Source organism: Pseudopodoces humilis, chromosome 28, assembly GCF_049639895.1.
Source record: "Pseudopodoces humilis isolate 2021_Gansu_Grassland_sample_001 chromosome 28, ASM4963989v1, whole genome shotgun sequence".
Classification (NCBI taxonomy): domain Eukaryota; kingdom Metazoa; phylum Chordata; class Aves; order Passeriformes; family Paridae; genus Pseudopodoces; species Pseudopodoces humilis.
Genome location: NC_142227.1, coordinates 3,501,195 through 3,521,660, shown reverse-complemented (window position 1 = coordinate 3,521,660; position 20,466 = coordinate 3,501,195). Strand labels below are relative to the sequence as shown.

Below are 20,466 nucleotides of genomic sequence, written 5' to 3'. Positions count from 1 at the left end.
GCTTGGAGCAAACCTGGCCAGGTTTAAGCGTGGATTCTGCTGCAGTTGGCCAGATGTGGGTTTAAATTTCCTAGGAGATGATGGCAATTCATTAGTTCATCCCTTCAGCCACTCCAACAGCGCTTGGCAGCCGTGTGCTGCATGAAATGGGGTGGATTGTCCAAGCACCCAAGGCCACAATGCCCCTTGCACCAACTTCAGTTGGTATTTCCAGGGGAAATTCCAAATATCACTACTACGGGATCCGCCTGAAGCCGGAGTCGCCGCTGAACCGCCTGCAGGAGGACACCCAGTACATGGCCATGAGGCAGCAGCCCATCCACCAGAAGCAGAGGTAGGTGCTCCCAGGCCCTTCTCAAAATCCTCAGCAGGTCCCTGGGATTTGGCTCCGCGTGGGAAGCTCAAGCCAGAGCTGTGGAAAGGTCCAAAAGCTATCCCAGGTAATGCCCCATCCCTGGAAACATCCACGGCCAAGTTGGATGAGATTTGGAGCAAGCTGTTTTGGTGGAAGATTTCCCTGCTCACTGCAGGGACCAAATGGTCTTTAAAAGACTTTTCCTACCCAAACTCTCCTGGAATTCCATGGAAAGGGATTTATCTGCCTATTCTCCTTGCCAGTGCCGTGTCCCACCCTGTGTGCCACCTTTCACGGCCTCCCTGTAGCCAAAATGGTTTAGGATCTCAGCTGTGGAGATGCTGGTGCCAAATCAATGTGAAGGACCTGGAAGCTTGTGCTGGATTTGGGTGGATTTGGGGGTTTTGGATGTTTTCCTGTGCAAAAGTGCAAGTTAAATGGTGTTAAATGTGGCTGAGTAATTTTACAGATAAAACCCAGTGTGGAAAGGGATTTGGAATTGCCTCCTGCAAGCATGGACACTTCTGGTTCTTGCTGAAGTGCAGAAGGAGCAGAATTTATTTCTTCAGCTCCCAAACAGAAAGTAAATGCACAAGTCAGTGCTTGAGACAGAGTCTGCTCTAGAGCCCACTGCAGCTCTGCTTCTCTTTTTTGATTTTTTGGCATCACCAAACTTCTTAGCCCCTTTAATTCATTCCTGGGGAAGCTTTTCAAAAGGAGCTTCTCATTTCCCCTCCATTTGAGTCCACAATATAAATGATCAGCCCTCAACACATTTGCCTCGAACATGTACCAAACACCCCACAAACTCACAGATCTGTGCTGTAAATAAGTAAATGTAAATGTGTCTGTGTAAGGTGTTTTCTCCTGTCTGTGTGGACTCTCACCCATCATAATTCTGCTGGAATTTAGGTACAGAGCAGCCCAGAAGATGGATGGGATGGCAGAGAGTGCATCCAACAGCAACCCCCACACCACCCCTGAGCAGTCAGTGGCTGCTCAGAGCCAGCACCACCAGCAGTTCATAGGTGAGGAGACTCCTTTGCTGATGAGTTATTCCACATCTGGGATTTGGCCTTTAAGGGGAAGGTTTGATCCAGCAAGTCCTGACTGTTGTGCATTTGTTTGCCTTCCTAATAAAGCTACAGCATTTAAATTTTTTATATATATATATTTTATATATAGTATGTGTTGTATAGGTTTTTGTAGTGTCACACTTGCTGAGTTTATCTGCTGACTCCCCAGGAAGGCATTTTCCTTGAGCCCATGGGTTTGTTGGGTCCCTCATGGTATGTTTTTAATCCATCTGGTTTTATCTAAATTCCATGGAAGAGTGGAGGTCCTGCCCAGAGTGGGGACAGAGATTCCCTTCTTTGCAAAGGCTGCAGTGAGGATCTGAGTGGAGATGATCCCTGTTGACCTTTTCCTTGTGGAACAGACCCACTGGGTCTGTGTCTCCATCACAAATCCCAGCTCCTGACACCTCTGCTGCCCAATTCTATTCCCCTTAGATGCCAGAGAGACATTTTCCAGGCTTCAGGAAAATTCAAATGGATGGTAGATGAGGATAATGTTTTCTTGTTTCTTTTATTACAAACAGAAAGGAAACATTTTACTTCCCCCACTGAATCCATTGGGCTGTGGTTGTTTTTTCTCAGTGTAACAGCACAAATCAGGGAAAGGACTAAATTATCTCACTTTTCCTGTCTCATCCCAGCTGGAACATAAAAGAGCCTCCAGTGAGAGCAGCACCTTGTGCTCACCTGTACTCTGGGCTTTCCTAACCCTCTCCATCTTTCCCAATTTCTTTTCCCAGATGTAACCCATGTCTTTCCCGAGTTCCCAGCCCCTGATCTCGGTAACGTCCTCTTACAAGAAGGTTTCACCTTGAACGACGTGAAAACTCTGCAGGTTCTCTACAGGAGACACTGTGAGGTGCTTGTTTGCAATATTCTTTGGTGATTATTTGTTGATTTATTATTATTATTATTATTGAAATTGATTTATTGCCTGACGTGGGGCATCACTCACGTGGCCAGCTCATATCCCACTCTTAGGAAAAACTGGAATATAATCAGGAACGCTTCATTTGCCAGGAATTACAACTCAAATATCGATTTTTTTTTCACTGTGTGACCTGTTTCATGTTCAGTTGGTTACTAAAACAGTGCCAATTCCGTTGTTTTTCATGTAAATTATTTCCTGTGAGTGGCAGCACTCGAGCTGAGCGCTGAGCCCGTGGTGTTCTCTGCTGTCAGGCCACTCTGGATGTCGTGATGCACCTCCAGTTTCACTACATCGAGAAGCTGTGGCAATCCTTCTGGAGTCCCAAGGCACCCCCTAGTGATGGCCCCACTGCTCTGCCTTCCAGGTACTCCCCAGCCTTCCCTCTCCACTGCCTGCAGATCTCTTTTGAAGGTGCATGAGGTGTTTTTAGGCTTTTTGAGTGATCTGGAGGATTTGGGAGGATTTTCTGCCCTGCAGAGCCGTGACAAAGAGTGTTGGAAGTGTTTAATACTGGAAAGCAAAGTTCAGAGCTCAGTGTCTGCTCTGATGAGAGAGCTGTGGGGTCACTGAGGTTGGAAAAGCCCTCCAAGATGATCGAGTCCATCCATCAGCCCAGCACTGCCGTGGTCACCACACAACCACGGCCCCAAATGCCACATCCACACGTTTTTAGACACTTCCAGGGATGGTGACACCACCACTGTCCTGCACAGCCTGGTCCAATGCCTGACCAGGCTGTGCAGTGAAGAAATCTTCCCTCATATCCAATCTAAACCATCCCCTGGGGAGATTTGGGGCTGTTTCCTCTCATCCTGAACCTGGACATCCGTGTCCCTTGCACCTCCTGCAGCACAGAAGGGGATCCTGCTCTCCCAAGGGCTCAGAGGGTGGTGATGCCCTGCCAGGAATCAGTGCCATCCTCTGGTTCCGATTTTAGGGATTCTCTGAGGTTTTAGGGATATCCAGACTGACTCTCTGCCTTGCCTGGCTGCCCAGACCTGTCAGTGCCTCATGTTTTGAGGCAGACCATTGCAAACCAAGCTGCTTTAATCTTCTCACTCCTGCCTGGCTCGTTGCTGTGCCTCTTCCTCATCCTTTATGCACTGGGAGCTGCTGCCAGGGGAAATGGAAATAAGTGAAAACAGTGAAAATTGAAAAAGTGAAGGTTTCTTCTTAAAATTTCTGTCACAAATCTGTCCACTCTTACTGATGCTATAAAGACAAAGGTTTTCAATTCAGAAGAAAAATGGTAAAACATTGAGTAATAGACAAAAATCCCTCAAAAATCTGTAGAATATGGTCCTGTAGATGTTGCCCAGGGGATATTTTCCTGCAAGAAATCACTGCAGCTGTGTTTGCTTGGTTTAAAAATCTCATTTTCTTGAGGGAACAGCTCCCAGGCAGATTGCAACACCCCAGGAGCTGTTTCTAGGTACACAGGGGAATCTGGAGGCAGCTTTTCTGCAGGGCTCTCCCACTTCTCCCACCCCTGCCAGTAACCCAGAGAGGTAAATGACACACTCCTGCCCCTTCTTTATATAAACATATAAATATAAACCCCAAATATTAGGAAGTGGCACACTGGAAGTGTGAGAAGATGCAGAACATGGATGCACTTCACAAGTTTCATGACCTGTTTTTCCTTGTGGGATTCTCCAGGAGTTATGCCCATGGAGCTCAGCACTAAAAGGCTGCAGGCTGAGGCTCAAAGCTCCCCTTTAGAGCATGTGCAAGGCTTGGCTTTACTGATTTTGATGCAATGCATGGGGAAAGACCCTTCCAAATTCCCAGTTCCCAGCATAATGTGTGGGTGAGCAGCTCTGCTGTGATGCTCTGGCAGTGCACTCAGGTTTCTGCTCTTTCTTGTGCCTTTATACATCCACAAATTCAATTCAAACATTCAGTCTCCTTCCTCTGAAAACATTCAGCATTTGGAGGTGTTAAACACCTTGAAAACATCTCGATATCAGCTAATCTGTCCCTACACTGACTGCAAGGTTTTCGTCCCCAGGGCTCAGGAGGGTGAGAGCAGAGGAGAGAGGTGGGAAGGTTTTGGGAAGAGCTGGGGCTGTGAGGAGGAGCCAGCTGAGCCTTTGCTGGCTGCAGTGACTGTGCTGGAGCTCAGTTCCCACACGAGCAGGGGGTGTGAGAGGCAGTGAAGTTAAAAAGGGAAGAGGGGAAGGCAGGCCAAGCACCAAGAGTGTGGATTTGAGGGAAAACTGCTCTGAGCTCTGGCCCCGAGGACAGGGAGGTGCTGGCAGGGACAAAACCTGCACGAGCAGTCAAACATTTCCTTTTGCAAGGCACACAAGCATCTTTCTTCTGCTGAAAATTTGAGTTAGAAATGCAGAGGGAAGGGGAAAGCACTGAATGCAAACCTGCTGCTAACTCTGTCTCCTTCCCCCTCCTTCTCCTGCAGTGAAGAGGAACCTGAAGGGACCCTCCCAAAGGACAAACTGATCACCCTGTGCAAGTACGAGCCCATCCTCAAGTGGATGAGGAGCTGTGACCACATCCTGTACCAGGCCCTGGTGGAGATCCTCATCCCTGACGTGCTCAGGCCAGTGCCCAGTGAGTACCCACAGCCCCACCAGGGACCTGAGTCCCATCTCACTCTGGCTACCATGAAAATTTCCACTGTAAAAGCCCACTTGGAGGTGTTTGTCTCAAATACAATGACAAGAGCAGAGTTCCCCCTGCAGCATTTTACCCCCTGGGAATTCCTCTCCCTTTTAAATGGGGTGTGTTTTATATCACATCTGATTTTGGCCAGGAATCAGGCAAAAAGCACAGTTTGGATATGGGAGCTCTTTGGGATGTGGTTCCTTGGGTGTCTTTGTTTGAACAGGTCCTGTCCCTGACTGCACTCCTGGAAATTAGGAGTCAGCTTTTTTGGGAGATTAATGATGGGGTATTGAGGGTTTTCTCTCTGATTTGGATTCCCAAATGTCCCTCTAAGGGCTGTCACAAGCTGGGACGCAAGGGTGTCTTTGAAGAGCAAATTTTAATGCTTGGAAAATGCTCAGAAGGGCCATGAATAAGAAAAGGAGAAAAGAAAGTAAGAATAATAAAAAAAACATAGAAATGTTTAGGTTGGAAAATACCTCTAAGATCATTAAGTCCATTTGTCATAAAAGTAATGATAAGAGAAAGAGTAAGAATAAGAAAAAATGAAAAAGAAAAATGAAAAGGAAAATTAATAATAAGAGTTTGAGTAATAACATCAAAGAATAATTGGAGTGCATCAACCCTGCTGATTTCCTTGGTGCTGAGTTGACATCTCAGCTAACCAGACCACGGGCTGGGCTATCCTAAGCTAGAAAGTGGTGCCCCAAAATGCTACAGATCAGCCTTTCTGACTGTGCAGCCTTCTTTGCAGGCACGCTGACCCAGGCGATCCGGAACTTTGCCAAGAGTCTGGAAGGGTGGCTGATGAATGCCATGAGTGAATTCCCCCCACAGGTCGTGCAGACCAAGGTGAGCAGAGGTGGGCCCAGAGTGTGTCTCCATCTTGCAGTTTTCCACAGGGATTGGAAATTCCTGCTGGGGTTTGGCCACCTGGCACGGTGCAATGATTGATTCTGAACCAAAACCAGCCGGGAGTGGGAGGACAGGTGGGGCAATTCCTTTGTACCAGAAGCTGATGGTGGAGCCATTCCTGTGTCCTGAAATTGCAGATAAAGCTAGGTGGGAGAAAATCACAGAGCCACAGAATGTCCTGAGTGGGAAGGGACCCACAGGGGTCATCACCAGCCCCTGGCCCTGCCCAGACCCCCCAACAATCCCACCCTTAGCATCCCTGAGAGCGCTGTCCAAACGCTCCTGGAGCTCTGGAGTGCTCCAGGGACCATTCCCTGTTATCTCAGCCTTGGACTGTCCTCCTGGAAAGCACAGGAGTGAGTGGCATTGCCCCAAGGCTCCTGCTGACCTAAAGCCAGGGATTCTTGCTGCCTCTTCCCACCTTGCTGGTCTCTGCTGGAGGCAGAGCGTGAAAACCTGATAGCTTAAAGACAATAAATAATGGAACGGTAGAATTATTTAGGTTTGGGTCCTTCCACTGCTTTATGATGAGTGTATGTTGTACCTGGTGGAGCATTGTGTGGCCCAGACAACCAGGGAGAGGTGATGGGAGAGGTCAAAATCCTTTATTCCCTCCAAACCAACCCAAACCAAGCAGCACCCAAAGCGACACCACTGCTTCACAAACCACACTGCGCCCTCAACGTGTTTTACAACCACCTGTGCCCAAGGGCTGACCGAGTTGTTCCGAGTGCCTGGCACAAGGATTAGGTTGGGAATGACCTTTAAGATGATTTGAGTCCGACCACTCCCCCAGGACCGCCCAGGCCACCGCTGAAGCGCGTCCCAAGCGTGTTTTGAACGCTTGCAGGGCCGGTGGCTGCAGCGCTGCCCGTGCTGGTGCGTGTGGGGCTGGCCAGGGAGCAGAGCATGCCCTGCAGCCCCACTGCTGTGTTGCAGGTGGGGGTGGTGAGTGCCTTTGCCCAGACCCTGCGCAGGTACACGTCCCTCAACCACCTGGCGCAGGCGGCGCGCGCCGTGCTGCAGAACACGTCCCAGATCAACCAGATGCTCAGCGACCTCAACCGCGTGGACTTCGCCAACGTGCAGGTAACCCACGGGCTCCTCTCCTCCTCTCCTGCTCCACCAGAGGGGCTCCACAGCCAGGTTCTCTGCCTGAAACCAGTGCTCGGTTCCCGGTGCTGGAGCCCAGCTGAATGAACAAGGCGATGGGTTTGGTGTTACTTTACCGGGTAAATCTTCCACCTCGCTGTGAGCAGTGGAAAAGGAGCTTCTGTAAAACTCACAGATCATTAAGGCTGGAAAGGACCTCCAGGACCATCCAGAACCCCACCATGCCCACTAAACCATGGCCTCCACTCATTTTTTGAACACTTCCAGGAGTGGTGACTCCACCACTTCCCTGGGCACCCCATTCCAATGCTTTACTGCTTTTCCAGTGAAGAATAAAGCGCTACCAACAATGATGTAGCTCTAAAATTACTGTGGTCCAGACAGATCAGAGGGGCCATGAATCAGAGCTGGTTTGCAGCCCTTGCCTGCTAGAAATTAATTCCTGGGTTGGGATACAGTACCGTGCAGGCCTGGCATGAGTAACTGTGAGCCCTTCCTCCCGAGCAGGAGCAGGGAATGAGTAACTGTGAGCCCTTCCTCCCGAGCAGGAGCAGGGAATGAGTAACTGTGAGCCCTTCCTCCCGAGCAGGAGCAGGGAATGAGTAACTGTGAGCCCTTCCTCCCGAGCAGGAGCAGGGAATGAGTAACTGTGAGCCCTTCCTCCCGAGCAGGAGCAGGGAATGAGTAACTGTGAGCCCTTCCTCCCGAGCAGGAGCAGGGAATGAGTAACTGTGAGCCCTTCCTCCCGAGCAGGAGCAGGGAATGAGTAACTGTGAGCCCTTCCTCCCGAGCAGGAGCAGGCCTCGTGGGTGTGCCAGTGTGAGGAGGGCATGGTGCAGAAGCTGGAGCAGGATTTCAAGCTGACTTTGCAGCAGCAGAGCTCTCTGGATCAGTGGGCCAGCTGGCTGGACAATGTTGTCACTCAAGTGTTGAAGCATCATGAGGGCAGCCCCAGCTTCCCCAAGGCAGCCAGGCAGTTCCTGTTGAAGTGGTCCTTCTACAGGTACATTTTCCTTATTTTGGGGGTATTTCTGTGTCAGGCTTGGGGCATGGAAAGAGCTCCTTGAAAAGCCAAGGCCAAGTTCTTTATTCCCATGAAACTCTGGTTAATTGTGGTTCTGGTATCCTTTCAGGAAGGGGATAGGATGCTCCATAAACTGATTTCTTAACGTGTTTTGATACTTGTGGGTCAGAGGCAGACACAGTGTTGGGTCCCATAGTACCTCCAGGGTCCAGAATTCACATCAGCCATGGCACAGGTGTAAAACTCAACCCAAAATTTCTGCTTCCTGTCCATGTTTCAGCTCCATGGTGATCCGTGACCTCACCCTGCGCAGCGCCGCCAGCTTTGGCTCCTTCCACCTGATCCGCCTGCTCTATGATGAGTACATGTTCTACCTGGTGGAGCATCGTGTGGCCCAGGCCACGGGGGAGACCCCAATTGCAGTCATGGGAGAGGTGAGAATCCTTTATTCCCTACAAACCAACCCAAAATAAGCAGCTCCTCAAGAGACACCGCTGGTTCAAAAACCACACCGTGCCCTCGGCTCGTTTTACAATAAAAATTATTTGCTGAGTTGTTTTGAGTGCCTGGCACAAGGAGAGCTCCTGGAGCATCTTCTCTGAGCTGGTGGGTTTGGGGTTTGGGGTGGTTGAGCATCATTTGGGCTTTGGAGGTGTGGAGGAGGGAGGGGAAGGATCTCCCCACTTTTCTGCAGCACCTGTGACTGCCAGCCCTGACTTTGGGATTCCTGACAAGGCAAAGTCCATCTAAACCAAGCAAAAATGATCCAAAAGATGCTTTCAGCAGCTGAACTTCTCCAGGCCTCTAGAAGCTCCAGCATTACATGCACAGTCAGCCACTCTCTCTGTTTTTGAGATGAAGAAAAGGATGATGGGGCTGTCTGGGCTGTTTGTGAAGGTTTAGGGTTTTTTTTTGTTCACCAATCATTAAGTCTGGTACCTGGCTTGCAGGCAGGTCCTGTCCTGCCTAGCTGAAGCCACATCCAGTTTTTCCCTCTGAAATACAGTTAAAAACCCCAGATGAGCCTGTGACAGCAATATTGAAACTACTGTGAGTTTAAAACTGAGCCCATGTGCTGAAAACTGATCTCATTTGCTCCTCGAAGCTTCCACAGAGCTCATGTAGGGAGCCAGGCCAACCAAAGCCTGTTGGTTCTGCCTTTATTGATATTTAAGGAACATGAAAGGCAGAGACCGGCTCCCAGCAAAAGCCAGCTGGGGGAGGCTCTCATCCCTCAGGCTTTCCCTTCATTAAACCCTTGCAATATTCCTGTTCTCCAGGAGGAGGCTGATTCTTCCCAGCAAAGAATGAATCGTGTCTTTCCATTCCCACTGAATTTTGCAATTCCCTCTCCTCAGCTCCTGCTGCTGCCCAGCTTTCCATGACTTTTCAGCGTTGCTGTTGCAGCAGTTTGGTGTCTCAGAGCCCGTCACTGAGAGGGGACAGCACATCTGCAGAGCCAAGGAGCTCTCTGGTTCTGCTTGGCACCACGCTGGCCAAACCCTGCCAGCCCTGCAAAGGCTTTGCAGAGAGCTCAGGGTGGAGAGGAGAAGGCAAATGCCTGGGAGGTGGAAAGGGCTGGAGAATAGGCACCACTTTTGCCTGTGGTAGCACTTGGTCATCACTTGGAAGATGGAAAAATTTCTCCCTTCATTCCAGAGCTAAATCCTGCCCTGGATTGGTGTGTGTGGTGTTTGCCCAGACGTGTGAATGGCAACAAAAGGCTTTTCCCCCCAAAACCTGTGGTTGGTTTTGGCTTCTGCTCTCCACCACCAGCACTGATGCTCACAGGTGATGGGAATTGTTTGGTCTGGCACCTTGGCTCCCCCAGAGCCTCACTGACCCCCGACTCCTTTTCCTTTCAGTTTGGTGACCTCACATCCCTGTCCCCGACACTGCTGGACAAAGGTACCTCCCGTCCCTGCCGGGGGCTCTCAGGGCAGGGTGGGATGGCTGCGGGAGGGGGAGCCCGGTGCCGGCTGTGCTGGGCAGCAGCTCGGGGTGGCTCCTGCTCTGAGCCGTGTCCTTTGCAGATGACATCGGCGAGCTGGGCACCGAGGCGGAGCCGGAGCGGGCGCTGGGGGAGCCGCTGGTGAAACGGGAGCGCAGCGAGCCCGGCCACTCCCTGCAGGACATCTGACACCGGGACAGCCATCCGGAGCCTGGCTGGGTGTGCCGAGCCTGCGCCTCCCCGGATCTGCGTTATTATAGTGCCTCTTAGTTTCTCTTTATGTTTACTTGTGTGTGAGGATGGGCTGAGCCGGGGCAGGCGCTGGGACGGGGCTGGTTTGGCCACCAGTGTCCCCCCAGAGTGGAGGGAGAAGCTGCATCTGCTCCCAAGGGATGGAAGCTCTGTGGTCAGCAGCAGGTGGGATGTGCCTGGCTGGGAGAAGCTGTGCTCGCTCTCAGGCCGGAGCGAGGCGCACACAGGAGGCTTCTCCGACAGGGAAGGTGCTTTGGGTTCCTTCCCCACGTCTCAGACTTCACTGTGATACAAACTTGAACCAATCAGTGCCCAAGAAGAAGGAAAAATCCCCGGCCCTTCTCCTCCAGCCCTTCCAGACAAGCTGTCCCGGCTCTGGCTTTGCCAAATCTCTCGTCCCAGGGAGCGCAGGGCCATTGGTGTCTCCTGTCCCTGGGGAGAGGCTCCAGGCTGCCCATCCCAGCGGGCACAGGCGTGCTCTGGGACTATGGGATGAGCATTCCCACCTGCTCCCGTGTCTGCCCAGCTCAGCACTTCACCCCAATGCTCCTGGGACGCCGTCGGGCTGACTCAAGATACCAAAGGACTCCGAGGCAGTGACAGCTGGAGGCAGAACCTGTTCATTGTCCCCCGTGCCACAATGCCTGGGGGCAATCCCATGGCAGTCCCATGGCAATCCCATGGCAGTCCCATGGCAATCCCATGGCAATCCCATGGCAGTCCCATGGCAGTCCCATGGCAATCCCATGGCAGTCCCATGGCAATCCCATGGCAATCCCATGGCAATCCCATGGCAATCCCATGGCAGTCCCATGGCAATCCCATGGCAATCCCATGGCAGTCCCATGGCAGTCCCATGGCAATCCCCATCCTCCACGGTGCCCAGGCAGACAGGAACTGGTCCCACATCCTGGGGTTTGTGAAATTCCCACTCCATGTCCTGCCCAGACGGAGCAGGGGCGAGGGTGTGTGACCACTGTGCCTTAGGGTGGGCCTTGTTCCCATTTCCCCTGCTCGGGGTGGCCCAGCAGAGCTCAGACTGGCCCAGCACAGCTCAGACTGGCCCAGCAGAGCTCAGACTGGCCCAGCTCAGCTCAGACTGGCCCAGCACTGCTCAGACTGGCCCAGCTCAGCTCAGACTGGCCCAGCTCAGCTCAGACTGGCCCAGCTCAGCTCAGACTGGCCCAGCACAGCTCAGACTGGCCCAGCACTGCTCAGACTGGCCCAGCTCAGTGCAGACTGGCCCAGCTCAGCTCAGACTGGCCCAGCACAGCTCAGACTGGCCCAGCAGAGCTCAGACTGGCCCAGCACTGCTCAGACTGGCCCAGCACTGCTCAGACCGGCCCAGCTCAGCTCAGACTGGCCCAGCTCAGCTCAGACTGGCCCAGCTCAGCTCAGACTGGCCCAGCACAGCTCAGACTGGCCCAGCTCAGCTCAGACTGGCCCAGCTCAGCTCAGACTGGCCCAGCAGAGCTCAGACTGGCCCAGCACTGCTCAGACTGGCCCAGCTCAGCTCAGACTGGCCCAGCTCAGCTCAGACTGGCCCAGCACTGCTCAGACTGGCCCAGCTCAGCTCAGACTGGCCCAGCACTGCTCAGACTGGCCCAGCTCAGCTCAGACTGGCCCAGCACTGCTCAGACTGGCCCAGCACTGCTCAGACTGGCCCAGCACTGCTCAGACTGGCCCAGCTCAGCTCAGACTGGCCCAGCTCAGCTCAGACTGGCCCAGCATAGCTCAGACTGGCCCAGCACAGCTCAGACTGGCCCAGCTCAGCTCAGACTGGCCCAGCTCAGCTCAGACTGGCCCAGCACTGCTCAGACTGGCCCAGCACTGCTCAGACTGGCCCAGCAGCCCACCCCAGGTAGGGAGGGGCTGGCACAGACCGGGGGGCTCAGCTCTCCAGTGGCATTTCCCTGTCTGGATCCCTTTGCCTGTTCCTGCGGTGGCAGTGCGGGGGAGGCTCCCGTGGGGCTGAGCTGGGGGAGCTCAGCAGGGTTTATCCCCCTTTCCCATGTCCCGGGGGTCTGTGCTGACGTGGATTGCCCTGGGATGCTGTGGACTGCACTGGGGTGCTGTGGGCTACAGGGCAGAGTGGGGGATCTGTCATCAAGCTAAACTGCAAAAACAAAGCCCTGGGGCAAATCTCTCTGTGAATAAAGGCCGTGTCATAAATAGCTTTTATTATTATGGTTTCTAATGATGCAGTGTTTGGTGTGAGCTTTTCCAGGGGTCTCGTGCACATTTGCCTAGCAGAGAATATTCTGTCCAAATCTCTGATTTTCTCATTCCCAGTGGCACTAAGGCAGCTGTGACACTTCCAAACGCTTTCCTAATGGCAAGTGAAAGGAGAGTGTGTGCAGTGGCACATCTTCCCTCTGTCCCACGCTGTTGTGCCAGGGTGGTGTTTGTGTGTAAATGTCTCCCATGGAAGGGAGAGAGTGAGAGAGGCAGATTTAAATGTACATAACCATGAAAACTCCCCGGGTCAGAGTCCACACTTGGGATCTTGCTGATGAGATAAGAGAGTCTGAAAAAACAACTGAGCAACCAAATCTTAAGTGCCCTGCTCCCACTGAGGGCCACAGGAAGTTCAGCTCTTCCTCTGAGGGAAGCCAGCATGCAAAGGAGATGCTCTGGAGCTCTGCAGCAGCGTGTGAGGAGGCTGGAGAAGCACCCAAACCCCCCTGCACACAATTCCCAGCTAAACCTGAACAGCAATAAACATGTATCCATGCTCAGGCCTGCACAAGGAGTGTCGTGGTCCCATTTCTTCTGTGAGGCCTGAGAGGTGCCTGGAGATGCTGCAGCAGCCTCGGGGGGATGCAGGAGCTGCCCAGGGCAGGGCAATTAAAGCAGTTTGGGGCAGGGATCCGGGGTGTGCAGGAGGGCAGATTCCCCCTGGAGCAGCAGCTGGTGTGTCACAGCCTCAGAGGGGAGGAGAGGCTGATGGATCAGACACAGGGCCACAGGAGGATTTTCTAATTAAGCTTCCAGACTAATTGAGAGGATGGGAGCAGTGAGGATGAGGAGGGATGTGACAAGTGCTGGGGCATTCCTGCTCTGACCCCTCAGGAAGGTTCAGCCTCTGGCCTTTGCTTCACTCTCCCTCTGGATTAAGCCCAGTCTGGCTGGACCAGACAGAGCCTCTTCCATTGGGAATCTCGAGTCTGGAAGCAGGAGATTATTTCCCCCAGGGGAGCTGGGCAGCACCTCCTAACCCTGAGAAAATCTGCCTCTAAGCAGAAAGCAAACACAGCTCCAAATCCTCCTGTTAGTACCTACACCCCACCCCCAGCCTGCCTCTGGCTCCATCACCCCTCCCAGATGGGCAAATCCCTCAGGGATTTCAGCACAAGCATCCCAGCATTTTGTATTCCACCTCTTCCCAACCAGCAGAGAGCACCAGGAGGTGGCAGGAGAAGGGCAGGTGGCCAGGGTTGACACCAAGCCCAGGGAAATCACAGGGGGACAACATTCCAGAAGCAGCTGGACATTGCCAGTCCCTGGGGCTCATCCCAGAACCTGGGAGCTGGGCAGGGTGGCACAGCCCAGGGATTCCTTGGGAGCAGCCCAAGGGGCAGGGGACACTGCAGTGCCACCAGCCTGGGAGGTGCTGCTGATCTGGGGACATCTTGGAGAGCTTCAATCCTGCCAGGATGGGAGGGTGGGATGAGCCCCAGATTCACCCCCCTGTTTGTCCCCTCAGGAATGTGTCCTGTGGCTGGGATGGCTTTAGGTTCATGGTGTGGCACTCCTGGATTGTCCCCACAGTGTCAGGACAGGCACCTACATCTAGCACACCTCTGGGACAGGGGGACTTGTGAAGAGAAATGGGATGGAGTTCTCAAAATGAACCAACACAAAAACAGATTTGAAAACAGGGGCCAGAGCCACCTTCTGTTGTTTGCTTGCAACTTCTCCCATCATTTGGTCTGAAACAGCATCTCCTCTTGTGCCAGTGGAGCCCTCAGCCTGTCCATGTGGCCACAGGGTACAGGAACATCAGCCAAACCCCTGCCTGCACTGGCAGGAGAGGCTCAGGTGGGCTCCCAGCATCAGCCCTTCAGTGGCAGCTCCAGTTTCCCTCTGCCCTGCATTGTCCCCAGCTCAGTGTCCCCAGCCCTCTGTGTCCTCACCTTCCCACTGCTGCCCAGCACGGGGCTCAGGCCATGGGGATGTTTCATTCCAGACCCTTCCCCAAGGAGCCAGGGGTCCTCCTGTCCCCCAGCCCTGCTCCCTCCCTGGCCTGGGGGATGTTTCTGCAGGGAGAAGGGCCTTTCCCTGCTGCCCTGGCAGCACTGAGAGCTCCAAGGAGTCCCTGGACAGAATCCCTCCCCTCCATGTGGCTGTCACTGCACAGGGCAGGGACACTGAGGCACAGACTGAGAGGGCTCGTGGCTGCAATTCACCGCTGCCCTGGGTCCCAGAGGGGACAGGTTCTGCTGGCCCTACCCTGCCTCTCCCTGGCTCTGCAGCTGAGGCAGGAGGAGCCCAGCTCAGCCAGGGCTCAGCTGGGTCACTTTAACCACAAACAGGTTTCACCTGGAGCAGGCAGTCTGGGGGCAGGTCCACAACCACCCCTGCAGTTCCTTCAAGGTGTGTTTATAAACCCACACCCCCTCACCCCAGGAGCTTTCTCTCTCTTTCTTTCCTTTTTTTTAATTTTCTTTTCCTTTCTTTTTTCTTTTTTTTTCTTCTTTTTTCCTTTTTTTTTTTTTTTTTTTTTTTTTTTTTTTTTTTTTTTGCCTTTGTGCTTTGGGAGCCTTAGTTTGGAGCTGAGGGGAATTTGGGAGTTACTGCCTTGGGGTGTCTGGGATGTACTGCTAGAACTTAGAACTTTCACCCTTCCAGTGCTACCAAGCAGGTAAGGACACAGCAATGACCTCCTCCAGTGCCCCTGGGCTGGGTTTGGGGGCTGCAGCCCAGAGCAGGGCTCTGTCCCAGGGCTGCTGTGGCCAGGGTGTCCCAGGGCTGTCCTTCTGCTGTCCCAGGTGAAGGACAATGTCTGCACGAGGCTCTGCAGCGGCCTTGGGGCTCAGTTCCCAGCCCAGCTGCAGCACTCCGGTGCCTGCACCGAGGAATTCCCTCCTGGCACAGCCTGTCCCTCCTCCACGGAGCTGCTCCCTTGCCCTGCTCGGCCAGGAGGACATCGTGGAGAGCTACAGCGGGTACGTGGGGAGGGGCTGGGCCCTGCTCCTTGCATGTGCTCACCCTCAGGGGACATATCCCGTGTCTGGGACGTGTTTGATTCAGCCTGGCTCTCCTGGGAGGCTCACGGGGCTGTTCCCTGTGCCCAGGGCAAGGCTGGTGGCAGCCCTGGTGCCCGTGGTGCCTCTGCTGTCCCACCACAGTGCCTGGGACCAGCTCACGCCCGTGTCCCCTCTGCTGTGCCAGGAACTCCTGCGAGCTGGGGGTGGCTCTGCTGGACTGCAGCTGCTCGGCCCCAGACCCGCAGCTGGTGCGCAGGATCGTGGCCCAGGTGGAGTTCTACCTGTCCGACGAGAACCTGGCCAAGGACACCTTCCTCCTCAAGCACGTGCAGAAGAACAAGATGGGCTTTGTCAGCATCAAGCTGCTGACATCCTTCAAGAAGGTGGGTCCTGGCTGCCGTGTCTGGTGATGCAGGGCTCAAACACCCCCAGGGCTGCATTCACCTCTACCCGTGCCTTCCCTGGACTGCTTTGGAAGTGCTCATCCCTTCACCAAAAAACCCAGGGAAGTGCTGGTGGTGTGGCTTAGGGGGAAGTTGTGGTTCTTGTCAGAGCCTGGGGGACACTGGGGACTGTGCAGACCCCAAAGGTGCTCACGTAGGTCGGGGACATTGCCGTGGGGGCACTGGCTGGGGTCACAGCCTGCCCTAAGGGTGGGTTTAGGGTGTGGAGAGCGGGGGATGGAGACCGATGGGGATTCCACCCTCTCTGCACAGGTGAAATACCTGACCCGGGACTGGCGCCTCACCCTGTACGCCCTCAAGTTCTCGGCGCTGCTGGAGGTGAACAAGGAGGGCACCAAAGTCAGGCGGCGGCTCCCCATCCCCGAGCACCTGCTGAGCGTCCCCCCCAGCAAGCTGCTGGCCTGGGAGCTGCAGCCGCGGCAGCAGGAGCTGCTGCTGCAGGAGACCTTCCTGGAGACCATCGCGAGGATGTTCAGCCCCTTCGGAGCCATCGCCTCCATCCGCCTGCTGCGGCCGGGCCGCAAGCTGCCCTCGGACGTTCGCAGGTACTCGGGGCGCTTCCCCGAGCTGCTGAGCCGCTGCTGTGCCCTGGTGGAGTACGAGAGCCTGGAGAGCGCCCACAGAGCCTTCGAGAGCCTCGGGCACCGCGACTGGCACGGCGTCAGGGTGGTGCGGCTGTGCGGGAAGGGGGGGAAGAAGAAAGGCGAGGAGGAGCGGGCGGGCTGGAAGGGACCGGAGGCTGCTCCGAGCTTCCCCCGCAGCCTCGGGGCTTCCCTGGCCAGCAGCTCTCCGGAGTTGGATGATGATGCCTCGGGGTCGCTGTCCCTCCTCCTGAAGCAGGACCTGCTGGCACCGACCTGGCCTGGCGGCGATTTCACTCCTGGAAATTCCAGCGCCTTCCCCGGCTCGCTGCTCCCCGGCTGGGGCTGGGACCCGCTCGGGCTGGGCTTGGGCGCCGAGAGCCGCCGGGGCAGCGCCGAGGGGTCCTGGACACCCTGGGCCAGCGGGCTCTGTCCTGCGGCCAGCGCTCCTCCCAGCTGAGCCCTGGCAGCACCCTGGGAGCCCCTCGGCCTGTGGGACCGGGTCCTGCGCCTGCCCCACGGCCCCGAGGGCTCCGGCGGCAGCTTCGGGAGAGGAGAACTCGTCCTCCGGCGCTGAGACTCCTTCAGATTCAGGGTTAGGGTTTATTATTTCCTTTCTTTTCCCTTTTTCTCTCGAGCAGAAGAATTTTCTGTGGCCCTGCGAGCTGTGGGCGGTGGCAGTGCAGCTGATCCAGGGGACAGAAGTTTTGGGGCAAGGATGATGCTCGAGGCAGACGCTGAGCAGCAGCAGGAGCTGGGCCGTGCTGTGCTCGTGCCGCTGGGACTGTGCTTGCTCAGGGCCCAGAGCTGGGTTTGGGGTCCAGGTGTTGGATGAGAAATGGGCAATAAAGAGAGATTAAGTTTCCAGGCATTCTCTGGTTGATGCTGTGATATTTTTCCCCCCCCTTTTTTGCTGTTTTTTTAAAGGGAAGGAGGGTCTCTGCTTGCAGCTGCCTCCCTTGCTGTCCTTGGGGTGGTGGGGACACTGAGGGGTGCCCAGGGCAGGTGGCCCAGGTTGGCTGAGCCTGAGAGAGACAGGAGTGATGCCTGTGGTGGCAGGACCATGGTTCCTCCTGGCTCTTGGGTGCTCAAGGCTCTCTGGCATCTCTCAGGATGGAATGTGAGGGGCTCCTGTGTCCTGCTGCTCCCACAGCCCCCCCAGCTCCTCTGGGAAAGGGTTAAGGGAGGCTACAGGTGGCTCTCAGGGGTCTGCCAGTGCAAGAGCCCTTGGTGTGGAGCCAGAGCTGGGATGTGGTGGGATGAGTCCCATGCCTGCAGTGCTGGACTGGAGGATTCAGGTGGGCAGGGCTGGTGAGGGGATGGGGTCACACCTTGTGTGAGGAGAGGTTTGAGGGCAGTCCCTGCAGCTGGGAGCCTCTGGCTGAGGATGAGGGGGATGGAAAACAAAGCAGGTGTGAGTTCTGGTGCCCATCACCCAGCCAGGACTCCAGCACTGAGGACTTGTTCTACAGGTAGTGAGAATTCTCTGGATCAAGAATTCCTTGTCCTTGTGGAGATTTTGTTTCCCAGAGCCCAGCTGGGAATGGCCTTTTGCTGGGACAAGCAGGTCTGGGAAACTCCTGAAGAGAGAACTTCTTGTCCCAAGTGCTCAGGGAGCCACCAGGAAAGCTCCATCCTAAACCTGCTGGCTGGGAATGGAGAAGGATTGGTGGGAAATGGGATGGTCTTGGCCCCAGTGCCTGAAGAAAGATGAGGAGGAGAAAGATGGACACCAGAGCCGCTTCCCAAGACGTGGAGAGAGGAGATGTTCTGCTCCTCAGGGAGCTGCTCAGCAGAGTTCCCCAAGAATCTTTGAGGAGTTTCTTTCTGAACCTCTGGAGCAGGTAATTCCCAGGTCTGGAGGGCAATCCCCTCTCCCCTTCCCACTGTGTCAGGACAAAACCACCCCCTCCCTGCTCCCCCACTCCAGATCCTGGAGGTTTTCAACAAAAATATCCTTTTTATTGGCCTCTCTCCTGGTGCTCCCAGAACCTCCCTCAGCGCCTGCAGCCAGATGGGAACTTCGGGGCCTTGGAGCCCCCACAGGCTTCAGGCTTCTCCCCCTGCCAGAGAGAAGCCATTAGAGCCCCAGCAGGGATGGGGATGTGTCCCCAAGCCCTGCTGTCCCCTCAGAGCCCTGTCCCACCTGGTAGAGGTGGCAAACCAGCCCCAGCAGCGAAGCCTCTGCTTGTGCCTGCAGCTCGTCCGTGTGCTTCTGTGGGGGGACACGGGGCCGGTCAGGGGGGTCCCCACGGTGTCCCAGCCCTAGGTGGCACCCCAGTTCCCCCCTGCCATACCCCATTGACGGTGATCCAGGGCACGTACTGGTGCGGGGGGTCCAGTGCCTCGGTCACTTGGGCGTTGTGGTGCATCAGGGCCACCCCCGTGTCCCCCTGCACGCAGGCGGCGACGCGGCCACTGTCCACCTCTGGGGCGTAGATCTGCAGGCACTGCCGGGCACAGGGGACGTGGGGGCGGTCAAGGGGATGGGGACAGCCCCCAGGTGGGGCACAAGGGGTGGGGAGGGGGACGTACAGCCTCCAGGTTCTTGGTGACGGAGCTGCCCGACTCCAGGCAGAAGATGACGGGGAAGTAGGTGCTGAAGTTCTTGGCCTCGTGCATCAGACAGGCCTACGGGGACAGGGCGGGTGGTGAGGGGCCACCGGACCCCCCCAGTGCCAGCACCGTGGGAACGGGGACCGTCACCTCCATCATGTTGCCCAAACATTCCTCGGGGCCGTGCTGGCACTCAAAGTCCAACTTCCCGCTGACGTTCCTCTCCTGCGGGACCAACCGGTCTGAGCGGGGCCGGCGGCACCGGGCGAGCGCCCGCGGCGCCGGGAGGGCCGGCTCCTACCTGGGCGTTGCCGTAGGGCACCAGGGTGATGTTCAGCATCTCTTCGGGCAGCAGCAGCCAGGTGGAGAAGAGCTTGGTGACCAGGAACTCGCGGCACGCCGGGCACAGGCTCTCGTAGTACAGGCTGAGCTGCACGGGCGCGGCCGCGGGGCGCGGGAGGCTGGGACAGCGGCTCTCCACCTGCACACGGGGAGGTTTCGGGGTACACGGGGGGGGATACGGCTGCAGCCCCCCATCCCCGTATCTGCAGGGACGGGGCAAAGCTCTAGGGATGCAGGGAAGAAGGAGGATGAGTGTGTGCAGGGCTAGAGGAAGTGAGAGTGGCCGGGAGCTTTCTCCTGTGCGGGGCTGAACCCAGCGCTGGGGCTTTCCACCAGAACTTCCCCAAAATATTTCAGGGGAAAACAAATTTAGACCAGGACATGCCTGGGTGGGGGCAGGGCCAGGGGGAAGCTGCAGCCCCGTGGGGCTCACAGGACGGTGACTGCTTGGGGCAGAATAAGCCGAAAAGCAGAAGCGCCGGCGGCAGCCGGGGAGGGGCCGCGGGCAGGGTCCGGCTGGACCAAAGCCATTCCCCAGGGGTGCTGGGGATTGCCGTAGTGCCCGTGTGGCACCCGAGGCTCAGCATCCCTGTCCATGGCACAGCCTGTGCCTCAGCGCTGCTCGCTCCAGGCGCTGTCCCAGCCCCGTCCCCTCGTCCCCGCTGCCGGGTGGCGCTGCCCTTGTCCCCAGCCCCGGCAGCAGCAGCGGCTCTGACCTGGCAGGCGACGGCGATGTCCCGCGAGCTGCACCAGCGGTGGGCAGGGTAATCACAGCCGGGGGCCACCGCGAGCCCCGGGGCCAGCAGGGCCAGCAGAGCCAGCGGCACCGCGGGGACCATGAGGAAGCCGGGGTGACGCGGAAACGAGCCCGTCCCAGCGGGGACTTTTAAGGCTCGGCTGCCCCCGCCTCCTGCGCCCTTCCTGCCCCTCCTGCCGCCCCAGCCGCCGCCTCCCGTGACGCTCCGGCCCACGTGGGGCTCCGGCCACCGGGTCCCCGCTGTCCCTGCCCGGGAGCTCTGGGCTCGCAGCCGCCGATTCCCCGCGGGTTGTGACAGGTCCGGGAGTGAAACC

General features: G+C 56.0%; 3 protein-coding genes across 8 annotated transcripts in view; 2 read left to right on the top strand and 1 right to left on the bottom strand.

Annotated features, from left to right (window-relative positions):
* RFX2 (regulatory factor X2) overlaps positions 1-12,416 on the top strand; it is a 63,465-nt gene extending 51,049 nt beyond the window's left edge. For all 6 annotated transcript variants that reach the window (XM_088067678.1, XM_088067677.1, XM_088067675.1 and 3 more), the window contains 11 exons: positions 215-334; positions 1,268-1,383; positions 2,172-2,290; positions 2,614-2,726; positions 4,782-4,933; positions 5,742-5,839; positions 6,842-6,991; positions 7,810-8,018; positions 8,320-8,473; positions 9,905-9,947; positions 10,073-12,416. In XM_088067678.1, the coding sequence (XP_087923804.1) occupies positions 215-334; positions 1,268-1,383; positions 2,172-2,290; positions 2,614-2,726; positions 4,782-4,933; positions 5,742-5,839; positions 6,842-6,991; positions 7,810-8,018; positions 8,320-8,473; positions 9,905-9,947; positions 10,073-10,179 (1,381 nt within the window). In that variant the 3' untranslated portion in view covers positions 10,180-12,416. The remainder of the gene's footprint in view (positions 1-214; positions 335-1,267; positions 1,384-2,171; positions 2,291-2,613; positions 2,727-4,781; positions 4,934-5,741; positions 5,840-6,841; positions 6,992-7,809; positions 8,019-8,319; positions 8,474-9,904; positions 9,948-10,072) is intronic.
* Positions 12,417-14,980: 2,564 nt separating this feature from the next.
* Positions 14,981-17,368, top strand: LOC106628610 (uncharacterized). The gene is made up of 4 exons (XM_088067748.1): positions 14,981-15,106; positions 15,234-15,410; positions 15,637-15,835; positions 16,169-17,368. Exons 2-4 carry the CDS (start codon positions 15,244-15,246, stop codon positions 16,955-16,957), a joined length of 1,155 nt encoding a protein of 384 aa, XP_087923874.1. The 5' UTR covers positions 14,981-15,106; positions 15,234-15,243; the 3' UTR covers positions 16,958-17,368.
* A 1,069-nt stretch (positions 17,369-18,437) lies between these two features.
* IFI30 (IFI30 lysosomal thiol reductase) lies at positions 18,438-20,279 on the bottom strand. Its single transcript, XM_005531244.3, has 7 exons — positions 20,112-20,279; positions 19,355-19,534; positions 19,204-19,278; positions 19,033-19,128; positions 18,795-18,947; positions 18,644-18,712; positions 18,438-18,560 (listed from the first exon to the last, which is right to left on the bottom strand). The coding sequence occupies exons 1-7, from the start codon at positions 20,232-20,234 to the stop codon at positions 18,495-18,497; spliced, it is 762 nt and encodes a 253-aa protein (XP_005531301.1). The 5' UTR covers positions 20,235-20,279; the 3' UTR covers positions 18,438-18,494.
* Between the last annotated feature and the right edge of the window lie 187 nt (positions 20,280-20,466).